Here is a 20,225-nt window from a genome sequence, read left to right on the forward strand (position 1 = left end):
ACAGTGCTACAAATGCAGAGAATTAAATTTCTCACTCTTGAATGACCCTAGAAGAGGATTCATCCCCAGTGGCCCCAACCTAGCCATATCTTTTTTGTTATTTTTACTCTGAGCTACATATCCCCACTCTGCCTGCCCACTCGGCCCCCCCATCTGTCAGTCCATCTATATGTCAAGACAGGCTCTCCCTATGTAATTCAGGTTGGCTTTGAACTTACTTTGTAGCCCAGGTTGGCCTCAAACTCGGGGCAATCCTCCTGCCTCAGCCTCCAGAGTGCTGAGATTACAGGTGTGCACCACCATACCTGGCCTCAAATTTTATTTTGAGACAGGGCGTTACTAAATTGCCCAAGTTGGTCTCCAACTGGCAATCCTCCTGCCTCAACATTCTCTAGTAGCTGGGATTACAGGTGTGTACCACCATATCCCACTCCAGGCTAATTCTTGATTAGAGCCTTGAGAGACTCCAGACAAAAGCATAGTTGTAGGCTGCATGACCTACATATATACATGTTGCTGAAGCTCTTAGGTTTATGGTCATTTGTTAGAGAAGACATAACAAACAGTGTTTCTAGGGCCCCTATACACTTTGCTGCTCATCTCCCCAACTCACTGTTATGTTTTTAAGGATTTTCTTTACATTATATTATATAACATCTTAATATCATGAAGTAAAAAGAATAATGAGCATTTCAAAGGGAAATGAGAGTGCAGAATCTCAGGTTTTCATAACAGAGGCACGTGTTCCAAAGCCACATGTGTGTTCTTTCTATTGGATCAAAAAGCAGTTAACAGCTCTACTTGAAACAATGTAAGTAAGAACTCTGAATAAATAGGACCCTAAGAGTTATAATCCTTAACATAACCATAAGTAAAAACATGAATAAATCTGACTATATAAAATTTAAAACTTTTATGTGCTAAAAAATCATACACATCTCAGAGAAAAATGCCAAAAAAGAAAATGTACAACCCCCATCTGAATTACAAATTTCCACTATATGGATATATAACAATAAAACTTATAGATAATCAAATAAGAGAACTTAAAAGTAGACAATGATACTTCATAGAAGTTCATAAAGGAGGCACAAAGTTGGCCAATGAAATATGCAGGATATTGTTGAGCATTTACTATTATTGCAAGCAACTAGACCAAACATTTAGTAAGAATTAACTAATTCAAGTCTAACAACCACCATTTTGGGTAGCTTATCATTATTTTTCATTTTATAAATGAAGCACAGAGAGGTTAAGCTCCTTGCCCTAGCTCACAAAGCCAGAAGAGGAAACAAAAAAAAACAAAGGTAATAAAGGTAAATGCCATTAATTAACTGTAAGAACACACTGAATACTCTTTCTTGTTTACATAATCAGTTTCATTTGAGTTATAAAAAGTAAGGTAACTAGTTTTGCATTAGAAATTCATAAAATATTAATTTCCCATGGTTACAAAGAACATGTACTAGAAAGCTCATAAAATACAACTGACAGTACCTGAAAATGAAAAGCCCCCAAAAGCCAAAGAGTAACATAGTTATTTTATAGTACTTTGACAACAGAAGTCTATGTATCAATAAGAGCAAGTGAAAACCTATAAGCAACAGTTTGAATTGAATCTCCTAAGCATAACTGTATGAAAGAAGACAGAGGGCCAGGGATGTAGCTCAGTGGTACCACGCCTGCCTGGCAAGCACAACGTCCTGAGTTCAATCCCCATTACCGAGAAAAGAAAGAAAAGAGAGGAAGAAGAGGGAGGGGGTGGGGGGAGAACTTACTGTAGTCTCATCACACAAAGTACAGAAACAGGCAGACTAGGATATGATGCTAACACTGATGGTGGTGCTTGTCATTAGTGAGCTAAGCTGTTCTGTAATGTACAGTACATTAAAAAAAAGAATGGTGCTAGACTTCAAATTAAAAGCTTCTTCGGTCTTACTAGTATGAGAACACAGATAAAGTTCAATATGCTAAAAAGAATGGAGACTGATAAAGTCATTGCAAAGAGGGAGTCACAGAAGGCAGGTCCCAAAACTTTGAATAAATTCTCATAGTTGTTACAACCCTAAAATTACATTCACAGGGGGGCCTTGAAGAGCTCAAAAGACAGGAGAGATTTCATATGCTGTAGATTGAGTAGAATTATGACATAGTTTGGAATGTAAATGCAGCCATAATAACCGTCTCAGAACATTGTCTACAATTGACATTGTCTACAACAAAATAATAGAATCCAGTACCTGCACCTCAACATCAACGATGCTAAATATATAATTTCAAAATTCTAGACATGTGGGGAGGAAAAACTATAGCAAAGATAAGACTTACAATGAAAAACAAAAATATTCAATAGAAAATTAGAAGACTTTAATAAAGCAGCTGTTGAAAACATGTACAACATAAAAGCTAGTCATAACCTGGAGCAGTGTCATATAAGACACATGAAAGTTACAAAATAAAACAAAGTGGAAATTCTGCAATTACTACAGTAATTTTTAAAAAAACCTTTTTGTGAATGGGCTTGAATGGGCTTTGTAAAAAATTGAATGTAGAAGAAGAAATAGGCACTCATCTTGAAAGTAAATAGAATACTAATTGATTCTGAGAAACTGAAAGTAAAAATAATGGAAAAGAAATAAGCTGAACCTGAGTCATCTATGAGACAATATCAGATATATTACCATGCAACTAGAGTTGCATAAGAGAGATATAATGGGACAAAAAAATACAAAATAAACTTTATCACAAATTTGATGAAAAATATCAACTTACAATTTCAAGAAGCTCAGCAAACCCCAAGCAGGATGAATATAAAGAAAACCACACCTAGGCACATCATAGTCAGACTGCTGAAAACCAAAGATAAAGAGAAAGTCCTGAAAGCAGCCACAGAATATCAAAACATTATATACACGGAAATAACATAATATTAACATTTGACTTCTCATCAGAAACAACAGAAGACAGGAAACATGCAACATCATATCAATACTGGAAGAAGACCACCATGTCAACCAAGAATTCTACATTCTGAAGGGGAAAAGTTAAAGATGAATGAATGCAAAATTCCACACAAAACAGAGATGAATTTTTTTCCCTATTCTCTCCATCAAGAACAGCTAAAAAGCCTTGGAAATGATACATAAGACAAGCACAGGAAGATAACAAAAGGTAGTGAGAAAAGATGTCAACTAGGGCCTTTGGTGCCCCGAGGAAAAGAGTATGAATTCCCAGGTTTCCTTTCTGATTCACACAAGAAGTGCTACAGAAGCTACTGACAATTCAGATATATCAACAGGCATACTTATACGCAAAACAAGTAAGGCTTGCTGTTTCTATCAAGGGTAAGAAAACGGCAGGCTAGCAAGACAAAACTGGTAAACAATCTTCAACAATCAACCAATTTATGCCAAATAAAAGCTTATGCTCTACATCCACTGCAATTTCAGACCAACCTAGACATCCATTCACCAGCCCTGACTGAGACAGTGCAGCAACACAGAAGTATAGACAGGGAGCCAAGATATACACACATTCTGAGCAATGACAAGGCCTTTTCACAGCAATGTGAGTGGAGAGTCTGGAATTCAACCTATTAGAGAATAAGGACTCAAAGCACTACCCATGGAAATGTGCCCATTCCTCCACTCCAGTATCAGTGAAGGTCAAGTGAAGAGCAAGAAAGATCTGAGACAAAGTGATGGCTGCAGAAGTATCAGGGACAGCCTCCATTGTAGTGTTCACCAACATAGGCCTACTTTGGAACTAGAATTTCTACACATATGTGGGAGGAACAAAGCAGGCCCATTTACCCCACCCTGTTTTCAGTTATAAGATCTGCTAAAACGGGGTTGGAGGGTTTTAAATAAAATGCAGCCTCAAAACACAATACCCAAAATGTCAAGGAGTCAATTTAAAAAATCTAAAACCCAGAAACTTCTCAAAAAGAATGAGAAAAGAAAATCAACAGATGCAAAACCTGCAAATTCAAAGACATCAAAATTTTATGTCAAAGATTTCAAATTCTAGGGCTGGAGATTTAGCTCAGTGGTTTCGCCCCACCTGCCTTGCAAGCACAAGGACCTGAGTTCGATCCCCGGTACCAAAAAAAAAACAAACCCCCAAAAGCCCTCAAAAGATTTCAAATTCTACATCACAAAACTACAGATGAACCAAGACATCCTTCAATAAGTGAATAAACAAACTGTGGCACAGCCTACAAAGGAATATTAGTAATAAAAATAAGCCAAGTCATGACAACATGACTAAAAGGTTATTATCTGAGATCTGTGTTATATTTATATATATTCAGAATGGCTTCTTCACTAAAAGGCTAATGTAAATAATCACCCTTATGGTATTGTCCAATACATTTATGGTTTTATCCCCACCCCAACCCCATCCCCTGTACTGAGGATTGAACCCAGGGCCATTACACTGAACTACATACCAGGCCCACTCTAGCCCCCCTTTTTAAGACAGGATCTTGCAAAGTTGCTAAGTTTCTCGAGCGGGGCTCAAATTCTGTTTATAGGGTGTGTTGGGGTTTGGGTATATGCATGCATCTCTAGTCTAGGGGGAAAAGAGATGGTAATGAAATATCACCATGTGATTTCACCTCAAATAGATTACTGAAGGTCCCTTGTGTGCCACACTTAGGACATTCAGAATATACTGTTACATGTTTTAACCTATATGTATCTCAGGTTTCTAACGTTCAGACCACTGGGGATTGAACCCAGGACATTTGCACTAAGGTACATCTCTGTTTTAAATATTTTTTTAATTTTGAGACAAGGTCTCAATAAATCACTAAACTGCCCAGGCTCAAACTCATAATCCTTCTGCCTTAGTCTCCTAGAGTGATAGGATTATAGGCAATTATCTCCACAACCAACCTGATTTTAGTTTTTAACTCACATTGTAATTATATCCCTAACAAGTGCTTTTCCCAAATGGGGACTCACTGCTCCAACACATGGGGTGGGGGGGTAACCGAGGACTGAACTCAGGACCTTGCACTTGTGAGGCAGGTGGCGGAACCACTGAGCTAAATCCCCGGCCCCTCCAACACATTTAATAGGAAACACATCTCAATGATTTGCAGCTACACTTTTACCATACAGCAACTTCTTGTATACTATGTATTTGATATGTCAGTTTTAACTTTCCAGTATATTTTACGACTTTTCTAGCTGTATTAATTCCTTTTCCCTAATGAAATTTAAAGTCATCATTTAAAAAAAAAAAAAATCTCCCCAAAACTGCATTAAGTTTAACAAAGATATAAATTAGGAGCCACTAAAATCTTTCTACCCAAGAACATGGCATACTTTTTGTCAATTTGCTTTCCCCTTTTATTATAAAGAGTGCATTCTTACAATTCAAAGCATTATCAAGAGAACAACTGCACAAACATGCAGGATAAGACCTTGGAAGACCTGCATGTGATTGCTCTTGATTATATACTTTGTGACAATTAATCTCTTGTCTTTCTTTACATTTCCTACTTGCTACATAAATATGCAGATATACATATGAATATGTAAACAATGTAATTTAGATTGCCTATTTTAAGCTGCATTTAGATAGAAAATACCAACTGACTCTTTTTTTTTACTTAGTGTCTGCAAGTATAGTCATAGTTACTGTTTGATTTCTGTAGCCATAGTGAATTTATGTTACATATAGTATTCCATTCTGTGAGTGTATCAAAAATCAATTATCTATAAATTTTCATTGCTTTCAATTTGGAACTACCATTTTTTAAAAATCTGCAATCCTTGGGGCCAGGGATTTAGCTCAGTGGTTCCGCCACCTGCCTCACAAGCATGAGGTCCAGAATTCGATCCCTGGTACCCCCCCCAAAAAAATCTGCAATCCTGTATAACTTTGCATATGTATCCTGACATACACCTGAAAACATTTTTTTCTATGGTATTCTCAAAAAAGCAATCCCTAGAATACAGCTTAATGGTACAGCACTTGCCTAGAATGTGCAAGGCCCTGAGTTTGAGCCTTAACAGTGCAGATTTTTTAAATCAAATAATAAATTTGCATCCTTGAGTTTCTTTTTAAAAAATTGGTCTACAAACTCTTGGAGGAGGTAGGTCACTAAGACCCTTTCAAGGAGTCTGGGAAGGCAAAGTTACTTTCAACATACTATGACATTTGCTGTTTGCATCATATTTGTATTTGCACATGGTTCAAAACACATGGAGTAGCATGGTGTTGCCATTCCAAGAATCAAGATAGTGACATCACACTGTACTAGAAGTTTTTACATTTTCGATTGGAAGTATAATTGCAGTAAGATTATGAGCCTCATTAATAATAGTATCACTGTTGAAGAAGTAAAAGTTAATTCTTGCTTGTTCCATGAGTACACATCTTTTTAGTATTTCTGTGACAAAATGAAAATAAAGAGTAATTCTACTGTACCAATATATGGTAGTTTTCTTGGAGAAGGCACTTCTGTGATCAGTCAATGCATAGGCTGAGCAAACAGCTTTGTTCAGGAAACACCAGTGTTTACACTGAAGAACAACTGATAAAACAATGACTATTCAAACTGGATTATTTAACAGCTATTTTTTCTAAAGTGGATAAAATGATGCCCGGGGATTTAGCTCAGTGGTCCCGAGTTCAATCCCCAGTACCAAAAAACAAAGTGGATAAAATAAGCCTTTCACTTCAAGTATATCAACTCAGATTATCAGCAGCCAATAACAAAATTTGGAAAACATATTCACCAACATGAGCTTGGCTGACTCTCAATAATAAAAGACTTTTCTAATGAGATTGTAGATTATATAACAAATAATTTTTAATTTATTATAGTGTGTCAAAATCTGGAATATCTACTCCATTTACCACTATTTTCAAAAGATCAAGGGGCTGGGGATTTAGCTCAGTGGCATTGCGCCTGCCTCAAAAGCGTAAGGTCCTGAGTTTGATCCCTGGTACAAAAAAAAAAAATCATTAATGTTATAAAATTGTCTGAGGGCAAAAAAGTATAATGGATTATAATGTTGAAAAGGTCTTTTTTGTTGTTTTTTTTTTTAAGTTCTTTTGCCACGGGTGAGCCTGAAGATGGCCCTTCGCCTAATTCCTACTCCCTTTTTCCTGCATAGATTAGTCAAACAGGCTTTGACTAATATTGTAGACCCTGGATGGCACAGCCCCAGTAGAGTTACATTGTGCACCCTTACCTGTTACCTTCTTGTGCATGCCCCATCACAAAAATCATGGTAAGTTCCCCCTGGGCCACATAGGTCACATGGCACTATTTGCCCCGCCTTCTCTTCCCATTTGCTTTCCACTACAAATAAAGAGTGGGTGGTGTTCCAGGCAGCTATTAGCTCCTGAAGAAGCTATGGTTCCACCTAGTCCCAAACTTCAAGAATAATCTTGGTCGGGGCCAGGGATTTAGCTCAGTGGTTTTGCTGCCTGCTGCGCAAGTGCAAGGGGACCTGAGTTCAATCCCTGGTACCAAAAAAAAAAGAATCTTGGTCTCTTCATGGTGTTTCCTTCATCTCCCACCACTCTCCCCAGCTTCGGACTCTACACTGTGTGGGTCATGGCATTCTCTGACAGAACTGAAGATTCCAATCCACACTGGGCCAAATCTTGAAGAAACTAACACTTTTCAGATTTAGCATATAATAAAACAGCTAGATTTTCTTCCTATATGTCAAGCAAAAGAATATATTTCAAATAATAAATGTGGAATCAGATACGAGGATTTAGCTGTCTTGTATTAAGCCAAATAATAATGTTTCAAAGTAAGAGTACTAAGGGCCAGGGATTTAGCTCAGTGGTTCTGCTGCCTGCCTTGAAAGTGCAAGGTCCTGAGTTTGATCCCTGGTACCAAAAAAAAAAAAAAAAAAGAACAGAAAAGAAACAAAGTAAGAGTACTATTCAAAGGTGTCCCGAAACCAAAAACGTTGAGAACATTGAGTTATTACAGTATATAAATAGGAGTTAAAATGTTGGGTCATTAAGAAAGGTGGGGCTGGGGATTTTGCTCAGTGGCACCATGCATGCTTCCCAAATGCAAGGTCCTGAGTTCAATCCCTGATACTGGAAAACAAAAAATAATAAAAAATAAATTAAAAAAATAAATAATCACAATCTACTTTCCCATGTGGCTGTTCCAATATACATCCTCTCACACAAGCTGAGTAAGAGTTCTCAGCAGACCAAATTCAGGCAAACCTTTACTGCATTCAGATCTTTTTGCTGCTTTGACAGGTTTGTGTTTTTCATGATTAATAATGGGACCGTGTACCTTGTCATGTGTTTAGCGGACACTAGAACTGTCCAGTCTGTAAAATCTATTTAGGTCTTTTGCCCATTTCTTTTCTGGGCTGTCATTATTTTACTTCTTGCAGTTGTCTCACATATCCTAGAACCTATTTCTCTTGCTAGTAACATTTGCTGCCATAACCTTCCTGTCTACGACTTGTGTTTTCACTCTTACGGTATCTTTTTACATGTTATTTTACTAATAATGTAGTTGAATTCTTCAACTTTCTCTTTTATAGTCAGTACTTTCTAAACCTTCAGAATTCCATTACAAACATATTCTCCTCTATTATCTTTCCAAACTGTATGGTTTCGGTTGAAATACAAAAGGCCAAAAGACATAAATCATCTTCCCATTGTTGTTATATTCCTATTGTTATTTCCTATTGCTTGTTATCTTGATTTTCAGGTAACTGTTCATCTATTGGCGAACTTTTTTTTTAAATAGTGAAGATACTCTGAGGCAGTGGATGATGCTATTTTCCAAAAGAGGGATTTATTTTTTTCTTCAGATGGGCACTTAGGCCAGATAAGAGCACTTTAATTAAATCTAAAACATGAGCTGATGTCAAGATGGATTTCAACTTTGTCAAGACAGATCTTGTTTTCCCAATTTTCCCTTATTTCAAGGATGTAGCCCAAGGATCAGGAAACTATTTTTTTAAAAAAGGTCAGATAACAAATGTTTTAATTTTTGTAGGATAAAAAGCAAAAACAGGGCCAGGGATTCAGCTCAGTGGTGCCGCCACCTGCCTCACAGGCATAAGGTCCCAAGTTTGATCCTCAGTATGAAAAACAAACAGAAAAAACAAAGATATTATATAAAAAGAAAGAAGGGCTGGGGATGTAGCTCAGCAGCACTGCACCTGTCTGGCAAGCACAAGGTCCTGAGTTTGATCCCCAGTACAAAAAAATAAAATAATTTAAATAAAAATAAAAAGGGGCTGGGGATTTAGCTCAGTGGTTTCACCGCCTGCTGCGCAAGCGCAAGGACCTGAGTTCAATCCCCAGTACCAAAAAAAAAATAATAAAAAAGGAAAGTTTTTTCACAAATTTACTGATATGTATACAAAATGATAACTGACTACAATGTTTTAATAGAGGTCTAGTAATGAAAACAGTGGAAGGGGGGGATAATATTTACTTGGAATCCAAAGTCATTTTTCCCTCCCATCAAAACTTATGTATGTTCATCTTTTCATTGTTTTACAATGAGATGTTATGTATCCATCTTTGAAAATATGTTTGAGTCTTCTCTTGATCTTTTCCTTTTAGTATATCATTCTGCTGCAAAATAATTACTTTCAATTAAAGCTCCTCAGTTACAGCATTAAATGGATTTTTAAATATGGAAATTTCCCTTTTATTTGCCTGGAGGTTTAAAAACTGCTAGAGGATGCTGGAAAATGTTTCTCCTGAAAATTTATGTAGGAATAGAGATCTTAATTTTTATTTTAAATTTTAAAAGCAAGCATGTGAAGTACCTTGCCATTATCTAAAATCCAAATAACAGTAGATGTTGTACAAATGACATTACCATGGCATAAGTTTCACATATCAGCACTGCTTTACCCTTGTAGTTTTAGGTTGAATGTTGTTAAATGACACAAAGCCAGCAACAGAAACTTAAGAATTCATTATAGTTGATTTAATGCTGAGGGCAATCTTTTTCATTCAGAAAAATTTTAATCGTGGTTCCTGGCTCAAATAAATGCACTAAGACTTTACCCCACTAAATCATAAAACTATTGTGCAGAAGAATAACTCAGTCTATTCTGCCTCTATATTTACAAAAGTAAACAATTCAACAGATTATTACATGACAGATTTAAATATTTTCTGCAAAGTATTTGCTAATGAATAATAAGTTTTCAACTTGCTTTTTTTGGGAGGGGGGTGCTAAGGATTGGACCTAGTGGAGCCTCTCCAGCCTTCTTTTTTATTTTGAGACAGAGTCTCACTGAGTCACTCAATTATTTAGGCTGGACTCAAACTTGCCATCCTCCTGCCTCAGCCCGCTACAGTGCTGGGTCGACAGGTATGTGCCACTACACCCAGCTTAATCATCCATCCATCCTGCCTTCCTTTTTCTTTCTTTCCTTTTTTTTCCCCCTTCGGTACCAGGGATCGAACTCAGAACCCTGTGCTTGCAACGCAGGTGTGGTGCCACTGAGCTAAATCCCTGGATCGCTTTCCTTTCTTTATAACAGTGTCACTATGTAGTTCAGGCTGGCCTCAAACTTGGGGTAATACTCCTCCTGCCTCAATCTCCTGAGTGCTAAGATTACTGGCTCAGGGATTATAGGCATGAGGTACCACGCACAGCACCATCTTACATTTTAACAAGCTTTAAAAATTTGCCCTACTGATGTCTTGTTTGAGGTTCCACACATTTTGTTTATTGTTTGTTTTGTTTTTTGAGACAGGATCTACGTACCTAGTTCAAGCTGGACTTGAACTCACTATGTAGCGTAGGCTGGCCTCAAACTCATGCCAATCCTCCTGCCTCAGTTTCCCAAATGCTAGGATTACAGACATGCGCCGCCACACCCAGCCTCTACACTTATTTTTGGCATCATGAGTTATAACATGTCTTAAGCAGATTCCACTTTGGGTTATACTGTTTTTCAACTTCTCTGAAAACATTTTTTGTAGTTATTTCACAGACCATTCATAAAAACTAATTCTTCTACTCACTTCAAATTCAGCATTTGACTCCTGGAGTAAGTAACAACTGAGCAGTATTGGTAACATCTACCAATACATCAAAGGCCTAGGAAAACCACTAGAAATCATTTACTTTGTTTTTAAAATGCTATAGATGTTGCTCACAATGACTTTAACTTTTAAATCAAATACTCCTGCTGAAAGACTTACATTGTCAAACAATTTTATTTTCTGGGGCCATAAATGTTCAGTTGCCATAGTCAAACGCAATTGTATTGCCTCACCATTGGTAAGTGTTTTTTTCTTGTTTAGCTAACAAATGAGTCATTCAGAAACTTACTTTTCAATTAAAGTCTCATTTTCATTTTATATTTTTGTGAAGAAATTCTGCTGTGATGATATTTTTCTTTAATTATTATTCTTTCTGACTACTATATTCCCGCATGTTGAAAATACTGTGAGGGGTACTCAGTGTGGTATTGACATATAATGTAGTCTTTTGCGGGGGGGGTACCAGGGATCAAACTCAGGACCTTTCGCTTGCAAGGCAGGCAGCAGAACCCCTAAGCTAAATCCCCGGCCCATATAATGTATTCTTTTAGCACTGCTATAGTGTACCAGCAAAATAATTATAATGCTTTGCCATCTAATTTGATAACACTTAAATACACTTTACCATGGCTCAAAAAACACTACAATATATGTGAATATGAAGTTTGTTCTTCTCTTTTCTCATTTTAACCTATTAAAGCATGTACCAGTAAAAATGAAGCAATAAAATTCTAGGGCAACACTGAATATAGGACACTCAAAAATTAACAAATTATATCAGTGTGATTTACAGTAAGCCAAGCACTAATTCCAAGTATCTGTGATCTCTGTAGCAACAACTCAACTATGTCACCATAGTACAACATAAGGCCCAGACAATGTGCAAATAAACGGATGTGGCTTTGTTCCAAGGAAACTTTTGACTACTAACACTTGAATTTCATATTATCTTCATGTGTTATGAAATGTCACCATTTTAATTTTTCAACCACTTGAAAATATTAAAACCAGTCTTATCTTGTAAACATACAAACACAGGTGGAAGACTTCGCTACTGAAGTTCTTCAGTTTGGCCTGCAAAGCTAAGAAAATTTCCATTCCTACTTCCCCAAATTCCCCACCCTACTTATTCTTCAGTCATTCCCACATATGTACAATTTTTCCAAAATCATATACCCTCATACTTTCAACTCTGTTCAAGCTGACTCTGTCTACAATCTCTACCTTAACTACCTGAAACTCAGCCATCCTCCAAGCATCTCTTAAATCTCCTTTTAAAATATTTTCAAATTCCCTCAGTTAAAATGTTTCCAGTAATAAAGTTATCTACAAAACATCTATTCACCCTTCTTCCTTCCTAAAGACCTCATTTTTCAGATACCCATTCTCTTCTAAACAGAAACATGTTTCAGAAGAGAGAGGCACCATCCCCAGCCTCAGAGAAGAATTATATTCTAAGCCAATCATCATTGTCCCAATTCCTTTATCAGTTATTATTTTAAGGCATAAATGTTAGAGGTAGTTCTAGCTAATGACACATTAGGAACAATCTGCTAGAATAGGATAAAGCATCCAAAAAAGGATTTTCCTTAATCAAAATATTGCCTTTTTAAAGGTTTGGTTTTCTAGCTCTGTATGTTTGTATAAGAGTATAATGCTTAGAGTTCCCATCCCCCAGTTTTTGACCATGAAAGGAAGCAAACCAAAGAAGAGACCAATATGCTGTGGGCAAACAATAGAAAGATGATGAGAACCTGACAATTTGTTATCATGAAACTGCTGAACTACCCATTACCCTAAGTCCTGATTTCCTCTTGTGAAATAATCAGTTTCTTGGACCTCAGCTGTGCTTCCTGAAAATGTTTCCAATTCTAACCCAGATGGAGAAACAAAAATCAGACTTACCCCGCCTCCCTAAAAGAACTATAAAAACACAATATAAGAAACAATTATTTTCAGGTCAACAAATACCAGATAACAAAGGGCAGTGGCTCCTGAAAGATGAAAAGCAAAAGAGGTAAGCCCTACCCACATACCAGCAAACTGCTGTGCAAGTTTCTACGCCAAGGCACAGGGGACCAATGAAGCAGATCCTGGCTAATTCCTGAACTGGAACGATAAAACTGAGTCAGGAAAAAAATCAGCAAGCCAGGGGGTCAGAGGACAGAGGACCAAAAGAAAAGAGCTACACAGAATTCCAGAGGTCTATAGAAACCCCCACTCCTGCACATCAAGGAGACCCAGAATACTGATTAGCATGTGTATTTGATCCAACTACCCAAGACCAGGAAACGAATCATTAGAAAGAATGACAAGGAACAAAGCCCACAACTCATACAGGGCCAGGAATACTATCTGTACCTACCAGCCTATCTGGGAGAACTAATAATTCACAGGGCATTCAATAGAGTCTTCAGGAAAGTCTTGCCTCAGTAGTAAGGAATAATTAGTCCTGGGCTGAGCACTACTTCAAAAGCTGCCTAATGAATCATAAAAGTAAAACTCAAAAGAACTAAACCATTCATAAGTAACTTATTTGCTCCCCAAAACAAATCTCAAGATTTAGAGAAAAAGAAACAAATCTAGTACCATAAAACAGGAAATTTCTCAATGCCTGGCATCCAAATACACATTATCAAACATTTCAAAAAAAAAGGCAGAAAATCACAATGAAAACTGAAAACAATCAAAGCCGAACCAGAACTGACACAGATGTTAAAATAAAGTGTAATACCTCCGTTCAGGAACTTAATTCATTCTTTAAAAAGGCCATATTAGTGTTCATCCACAAAAGATGCCTGCAGTCATGTTCATCACCCAATGCAGAATTTGCAAACAAAAACAAAATTTTCCCAAACACTTCTGTTTGTGAACCAAATTGCAGAAGTGTTCCTGAGCCAAGGTACCACTGTAATTGCAAAGACATTAAAACTGTAATTGTAAGTGCATTCTGTATGTTCAACAAATGGAAACATGGAAGAAAAGACCCTGAGCAAACTTTTGAAGATTAAAAACAATATCTGAGATAAAAATTACACTGGATATGATAAAGAAATGATTAGAAACTACCCCCCCCAAAAAAAGACTAGTGAGCTTGAAGACAACAGAAAGTAAAGTGTTGCACAAATAAGGGGGAAAAAAGGACTTTAAAAATTTTTTTAAAGTGAGCAATGGGGAAACCTTGAAACGTCCTCACATATCGGTAACTACAGTCTACAAAGAAGGAGAAAGAGAAGGAGCACAGAAAAGATGCTTGAGAAAAATAACTGAAAGCTTCCTGAGCATAATGAAAACTATAAGCTCAAAGATCCAAGACATTCAACAAACTCCAAGCATAAGAAACATGAATTACACCAAAGCAAAACATAATGAAACTGTTCAAAACCAATGGTACAATATTAAAAGGGACCTGATTAAAAGATACATTACATATAGGAACAAAGATGATAATGGCATCAGATTCCTCACGAGACATAACACAAATGAGAAGACTGCCATATCTGTGAAGTACTGGGGGGTGGGATGGAGTGTTTTAATTCTGCACCTGGCAAAAATCTTTCAAATATGAAGGTAAAATAAAGGCATCTCAGGGGCCAGGGATTTAGCTCAGTGGCACTGCGCCTGCCTTGCAAGCACAAAGTCCTGAGTTTGATCCCCGGTACCCAAAAAGAAAAAAAACAATAAAAGCATTTCAGAAATATAAATGACAAAATAAGTCATCACCAGCAGAACTACAATTCAAGAAATGCTAAAGGATATCTTTCATAACAAAAGAACATGATATCAGATAAAATCCTGGAGCTATGCAAAGGAATAAAGAACACAGAAGTGTGAATTTCTTTTTTAATCAATTGCAACAGCACCAAAATCCAGAAGGAAAAAAACCTAAGTATGCTTTTATTACAGATGAAACTATACAATATCACTTGAAAGTAAACTGAGGTAACTGAAAGATATTACACAAACTAAACCAATCACGAAAATATCAATGAGTTAAAGGTAATAATCTAACAAAAGATATAAAATGAAACCATAAAGAAAACACTCAATGTCAAAGAATGCAGCAAAATGGAAATCAAATGGACAAAACCAGAAAACAAATAGGAAGAACGTAATCACACTACATGTACATGGCTAAATGCCCCAATAAAGTCAGAACTGTCATCTTAGATTAAAAACAAAGCTATTACTTCCAAAATTGGCATGTTAAATGCAATGATGCAAATGGGTTAAAGTATAAGAATTAAAAAACATTTAAGTTTATGCCAGTCAAGAAAAATACCTAGTAGGCTCATTAAAATCTATTTCAGAATTAAATATAGGATTTTTCTGATATTAGCAATCAAAAGTAGCCTTGGCACTGTCTTTCCTCTGCTCAAAGTTTCAAAGTTCCTTTGTATAACCATTAGAGCACTTATCATATCTTGCCTATGATGGAGAATAATTCAACATTGTACTGCACAATATCTTTTAGGCCTCTAAAGAGAAATATGTTGAAATTGAGCTATCTTCCAATCACCGTACTGTGCAAAAAAGGGTTTACATAGATGGCCCAAGACTACTATCCTTAGAAAGGTCTGTGTGCCTAATGGCCCAAGACTGGCTTCTGGGAACTTAAGACTTTGAGAGGGTTCCCTAACTGATAAGCATGGTTTACTGTACCTAGCATTTGAAATAATGCAGCTTACCCTGTGATTCTTTCCCTGAGTCTGAAAATGTCATATAAGCTAGACAAAGGATGACTAAGTAACAAGCCCTTAATAACAACCTTCAGTTTTCTGGGGCATCACAGGCACACTGCTATATATTCACTGTTAGGGAAAGAAAGTATTCTGCATGACTTCTCATAAGAAGGAGGCTGCACAGGTTGCCTCTTCATGGATTCTTCGAGACCCTGCTGGAGTATCTTTCCACTGACAACCTTCCATTGCACATCCATACAGTATCACAGTAGTAAAGCTTAGCCATTGTAACTCTATGCTGAGTCCCATTCATCCTAGCAAATCTCTAAATGTGGAGGCAGTCCTGTGGATCCTTCTGGAATCCAGATCTGTTAAGGTTTACTTTTCCTCTAACAAACTGTGGGGGGAAATAGGGAATATAGACTCCAATTGGTATTTTTCTGGTTTACATTGCAAAGCACCATATCCTTCTGATTTGATTCAAATACTACAAAGTTCATTTAGCCTTTCCTTATTTGTAGTTACAACCAGCTGGACATGGTGGCACACGCCTATAATCCCAGCACTTGGGAGGCTGAGGCAGGAGCATCGCTGCAAGTTCAAGGCCAGCCTGGGATACACAGTGATTTCAAGGCCAGCCTGGACTACATAGCAAGACACTCTCAAAAAAACCAAAAAAGCATGGATAATCCTTATTTGTAGTTACTTTCTTCAACATGAGAAACTTAACTGGTTATCTGCAATAGTTTTACTTATTTGGTCACTTACAGTACATACATAGCTCTACAAATGTCAACTCATACTCCAGTGAGAAGAAAATCCACAAATCATATTACACTGTATTTATATAGTCTTCTCTTTAGCTTTATGTTATCTAATCAAGGTACTATTTCTGCCATTACTTCAGTTACTTCTTTTATTCCAAGTCCCCTTCAATGTGCTACTTTTTGGATCCCCAACATCCTGGCTGCTGGAAACTGCTTATTCGCGAAATATGTAAAACATTCCTAGATCACACGCACACATATACACCACCACAACCTGAGAAATGTTCCTCACATTTCTTCCTTGTGGCATGGATATTACTCCCTTCCACCTCTTTCTCACTTTTCATTAGTAATCAATCTCTTTGATTTCTGGTTTAATCTTCCTATGCTTTTTATAATTAAGCATATTTGTGAGTATTTTATTTCTCCTTTTTCTTACACAAAAGGTAGCACGCCATAAATGCTCTTTTTCACTTTTTGTTCTGTTAATGTATAATGGGAACCATTCCACATCAACTCACAGAGATACTCAATATTTTTTTACTAAAAAATATTGCACGGATGTGTCACATTTTATTCAACTATTTAAGTAATCAACATAAGTGGGCATTTGGGTTTTTTCCAAATTAAGCAACATTCTAAATAACAACTGTTAATGGTACACATTTTGTTGGAAGCATATTCAAGATAGATTCTTGTAAGAATCAATGGGTAAATGCATATCCAGTTTGTTTTGTTTATTGAGACAGGATCTCATTATGTATTCCAGGCTGGCCTTCAATTCACTATGTGGCCCAGGCTGGTCATGAACTCACACCAATCTTCCTGCCTCAACCTCCCAAGTGCTGAGATTACAGGCATGTGTCACCATCCCCAGTTTGCAGTCTATTCTATATCAGCAAGCTTCTACCCAGAGTAATGGTACCAACTTGCATCTGTACCAGCAAAGTATGAGGCTACCTGCTTCCTCACAGCCTTGTTAGTTAATGTTTTGCTGTTAGTTTGAAATTCTGTCAGTGAGTCAAATATTCCTTTCTTAAAGGGAAAGTTCTAGCTTAATGGCCCATCATATGCCTATTTGGTAATGGAGAAAATAAAGCAAACAAAAAATCAGCAAAAATAGCAATAAAATACTGACCCTACTGTAAGTTTTGAGTGACTGAATCTAGTGGGGAGGCAAAGGTTTGATAATACTCCCAGTAGCTCCTTCCAATCTCACCAACTCCAAGTATTCCATCAGCATTTAACTAGCTTGGGTCTGTGAACCTCCAATGCCTAGCCAAAGTCAAAAGGAATGCAAGTCTTCCTAGCCTCTAGCATTCCTCCACTAAGAATAAGGGATAACCTTAATCTCTATGTAACATTAAAATATTCATCAGTAAGATTCAAAAAATGGTACCTTTTGTCCAAAAAGACAGGGTGAAGCAAGCTTTCTTTTAACCAATCTCTGAGCAGAGAAAGGAAATCTATTTTATACAACCTTATGTGTGTATGTGTATATTATATATTTCACTATTTGATAAACATCATATGAATTTTATTGACCCCTCTATTTCTAGTCCAACACCACAGAGGTCTTTTTGGCCTCCACCACACTTTTCATCCAGTCGTCTGTGTACAATAATACCTTGGTTCGTGAATGCTTCTATTCACAAACAATTCAGTTTGCAAACAGAAGCACTGGGCAAAATTTTGTTTCCATTCACAAACTCTGCCATCAGGTGATGAACACAAGCACAGCCAACTTCGCCAGAATCATGGAACAAGTTAAATTTGTGAACCGAGGTACCACTATAAGTTCAAGCTGGGCAGTGTACACATTATAATGTTCAGAATTTGATGCCATGCACTTCAGTGTAATGTCAAATTCTAAAATAAGCATTCTGGCCTGACTCTTCTTAAGGCAACAGTTACTCATCCATGTGAATGAGGTCTTTTTGATAACCTGAGTAAAGCTGATATAATAACTGAGGACTATTTGAATCTATGTCCTTGTCTCAACTGTACTTTTGAAAGCATTACCTATATTCTATTGATAAAAGCCCATATCATTTCTACAACCAAATTTTCTAGTTTTAGGGTTTCTTTAGAAGAGCTATCTCACTTCTCCCAAATATACTTGTCAAAAACCAAAGGGAATTTGTAAACAACACATCATTATTATTTCACAGAGTTTGCTGCCTTTATAGATGGGAGGCAATTGCATTTATTTTTGTGATTGCCTCAAAATCACATGATAATGACTATAAAAGCTTTGAAAAGTGGCAGGCTGTGTATATATTATGTTGGCATAAAGCCAAAAGTATTAACTGAATTGCCAACTGGACTAAAAAGAAATATTTTAATCAATGTTTAAAATGTTTTTATTTTCTGAGACAGAGTCTCACTATATAGTTCAAGCTGGCCTTGAACTCACTATGTAGTCCAGGCTAGCCTTGGAGTCATAGCAATCCTCCCGTCTTAGCCTCCCAAATACAGGGATTACAAGTGTGTGCCACCCTACCCAGCGATGTTTAAAATACTGCACAGAGCAAGTCCACATTATGGACAAAAGATGTGTCAAATCTTGTCTCTCTTATTTTAAATCTTCATCAAATAGTTTTGTCTTAAAGAATAACCACATAGATATGTAAGTGTAGTTAGTAATTTCCATTTTTAAACATGTTAATTTCTGATTTAAATATAAAATATTTAAGGTTTAAGTTTATTAATCATATTACATAATACATACAATTATTGTATGTATTACTCTTGATAAAAATAACTGATTTCCTATTTTCAGGATTCTTTTTTTTTCCAGGATTTTCAATACCATAGTAATCATTTAAATTAATTCTTGCAAGTAAACCTCTATGTTAATAAATTCAAAGTTATAAAATTTTGGTTTAAATGTTGGTGCCTTGTACTTACTTCTGTGCTCCCTGAGACAACAGCTTTGTCCACATTCACTAGGAATGGTTCTTCTACCTGGCACACACCCAGCGACCACTCCACACAACGGTGATGAGCCCAACAAGTGCCTCAAAAGTGAAAAAGAGCAAATGAATAAGCATCAAAATATGAATGCAAATAAATGAATACATAAAGCTTCAAAATAAATGCTTAATGTGTGAGGACACAATGGTGTGCTGCATGTTATACTATCAAGCAGCTTTTCTCAGGCCATGCTCCAGTCTGTGAATTGCAGCACTGACCCCAATCTAGGAACCTGTTTGCACACCACTAAGACTGGCTCAATACGAAACACCTGCAGTGGGGCAGTGAGCTGTAACCAGCCTTCCTGGTGATTCTGATGCACATGAAAGTCTGGGAATTACTCAATTAGTGATCAATTCTTCAACAAGCAAAAATTAGTTTTCAGTCATTTTATTTAAATATCATGATGACTGTTTCATTTGACAAAGGGAATGAATGTATGGAAGGAAAATAATGACACATGTGATTCTGCTCCCTCCAATACAAGCAAGAGCAGGCATAATACATCGACAGTAGCTCAGTCCTAAAATGCTCCATCACATAGCACTTGAACCACTATCCACCAATCCAGCAATTCAAACATACAATGAGATTTACTTAAAATTCCAATAGCACCATGTCATGAATGTGAGTTACTCTACTATTATTACAAAAGAACTCATGTGGCTAAGAGCAATCCCCCTCACCCCAAAACAGATAAAGACTGCCATGTTTCCAAGTTTCCACCTATCCCTTTAATTTTTCTCTTTCCTCATTTGTTAGGTATCCATGGTAA

At 36.8% G+C, this 20,225-nt stretch overlaps 1 protein-coding gene across 33 annotated transcripts in view; it reads right to left on the reverse strand.

Moving 5' to 3' along the window:
- Nucleotides 1–20,225, reverse strand: part of Kmt2c (lysine methyltransferase 2C) — a 268,017-nt gene that overhangs the window by 128,010 nt on the left and 119,782 nt on the right. For 32 of the 33 annotated variants that reach the window (XM_087207697.1, XM_087207695.1, XM_087207696.1 and 29 more), the window contains one exon: nucleotides 19,385–19,494. In XM_087207697.1, coding sequence (XP_087063823.1) covers nucleotides 19,385–19,494 — 110 coding nt within the window. Of the gene's footprint in view, nucleotides 1–2,772; nucleotides 2,850–19,384; nucleotides 19,495–20,225 lie in introns of all 33 variants that reach the window. The other variant, XM_087207691.1, reaches the window with a different exon arrangement.

Source organism: Heterocephalus glaber, unplaced genomic scaffold (assembly GCF_053883595.1).
Source record: "Heterocephalus glaber isolate CG9 unplaced genomic scaffold, H.glaber_assembly_v1.0 deba00000818, whole genome shotgun sequence".
NCBI lineage: Eukaryota > Metazoa > Chordata > Mammalia > Rodentia > Bathyergidae > Heterocephalus > Heterocephalus glaber.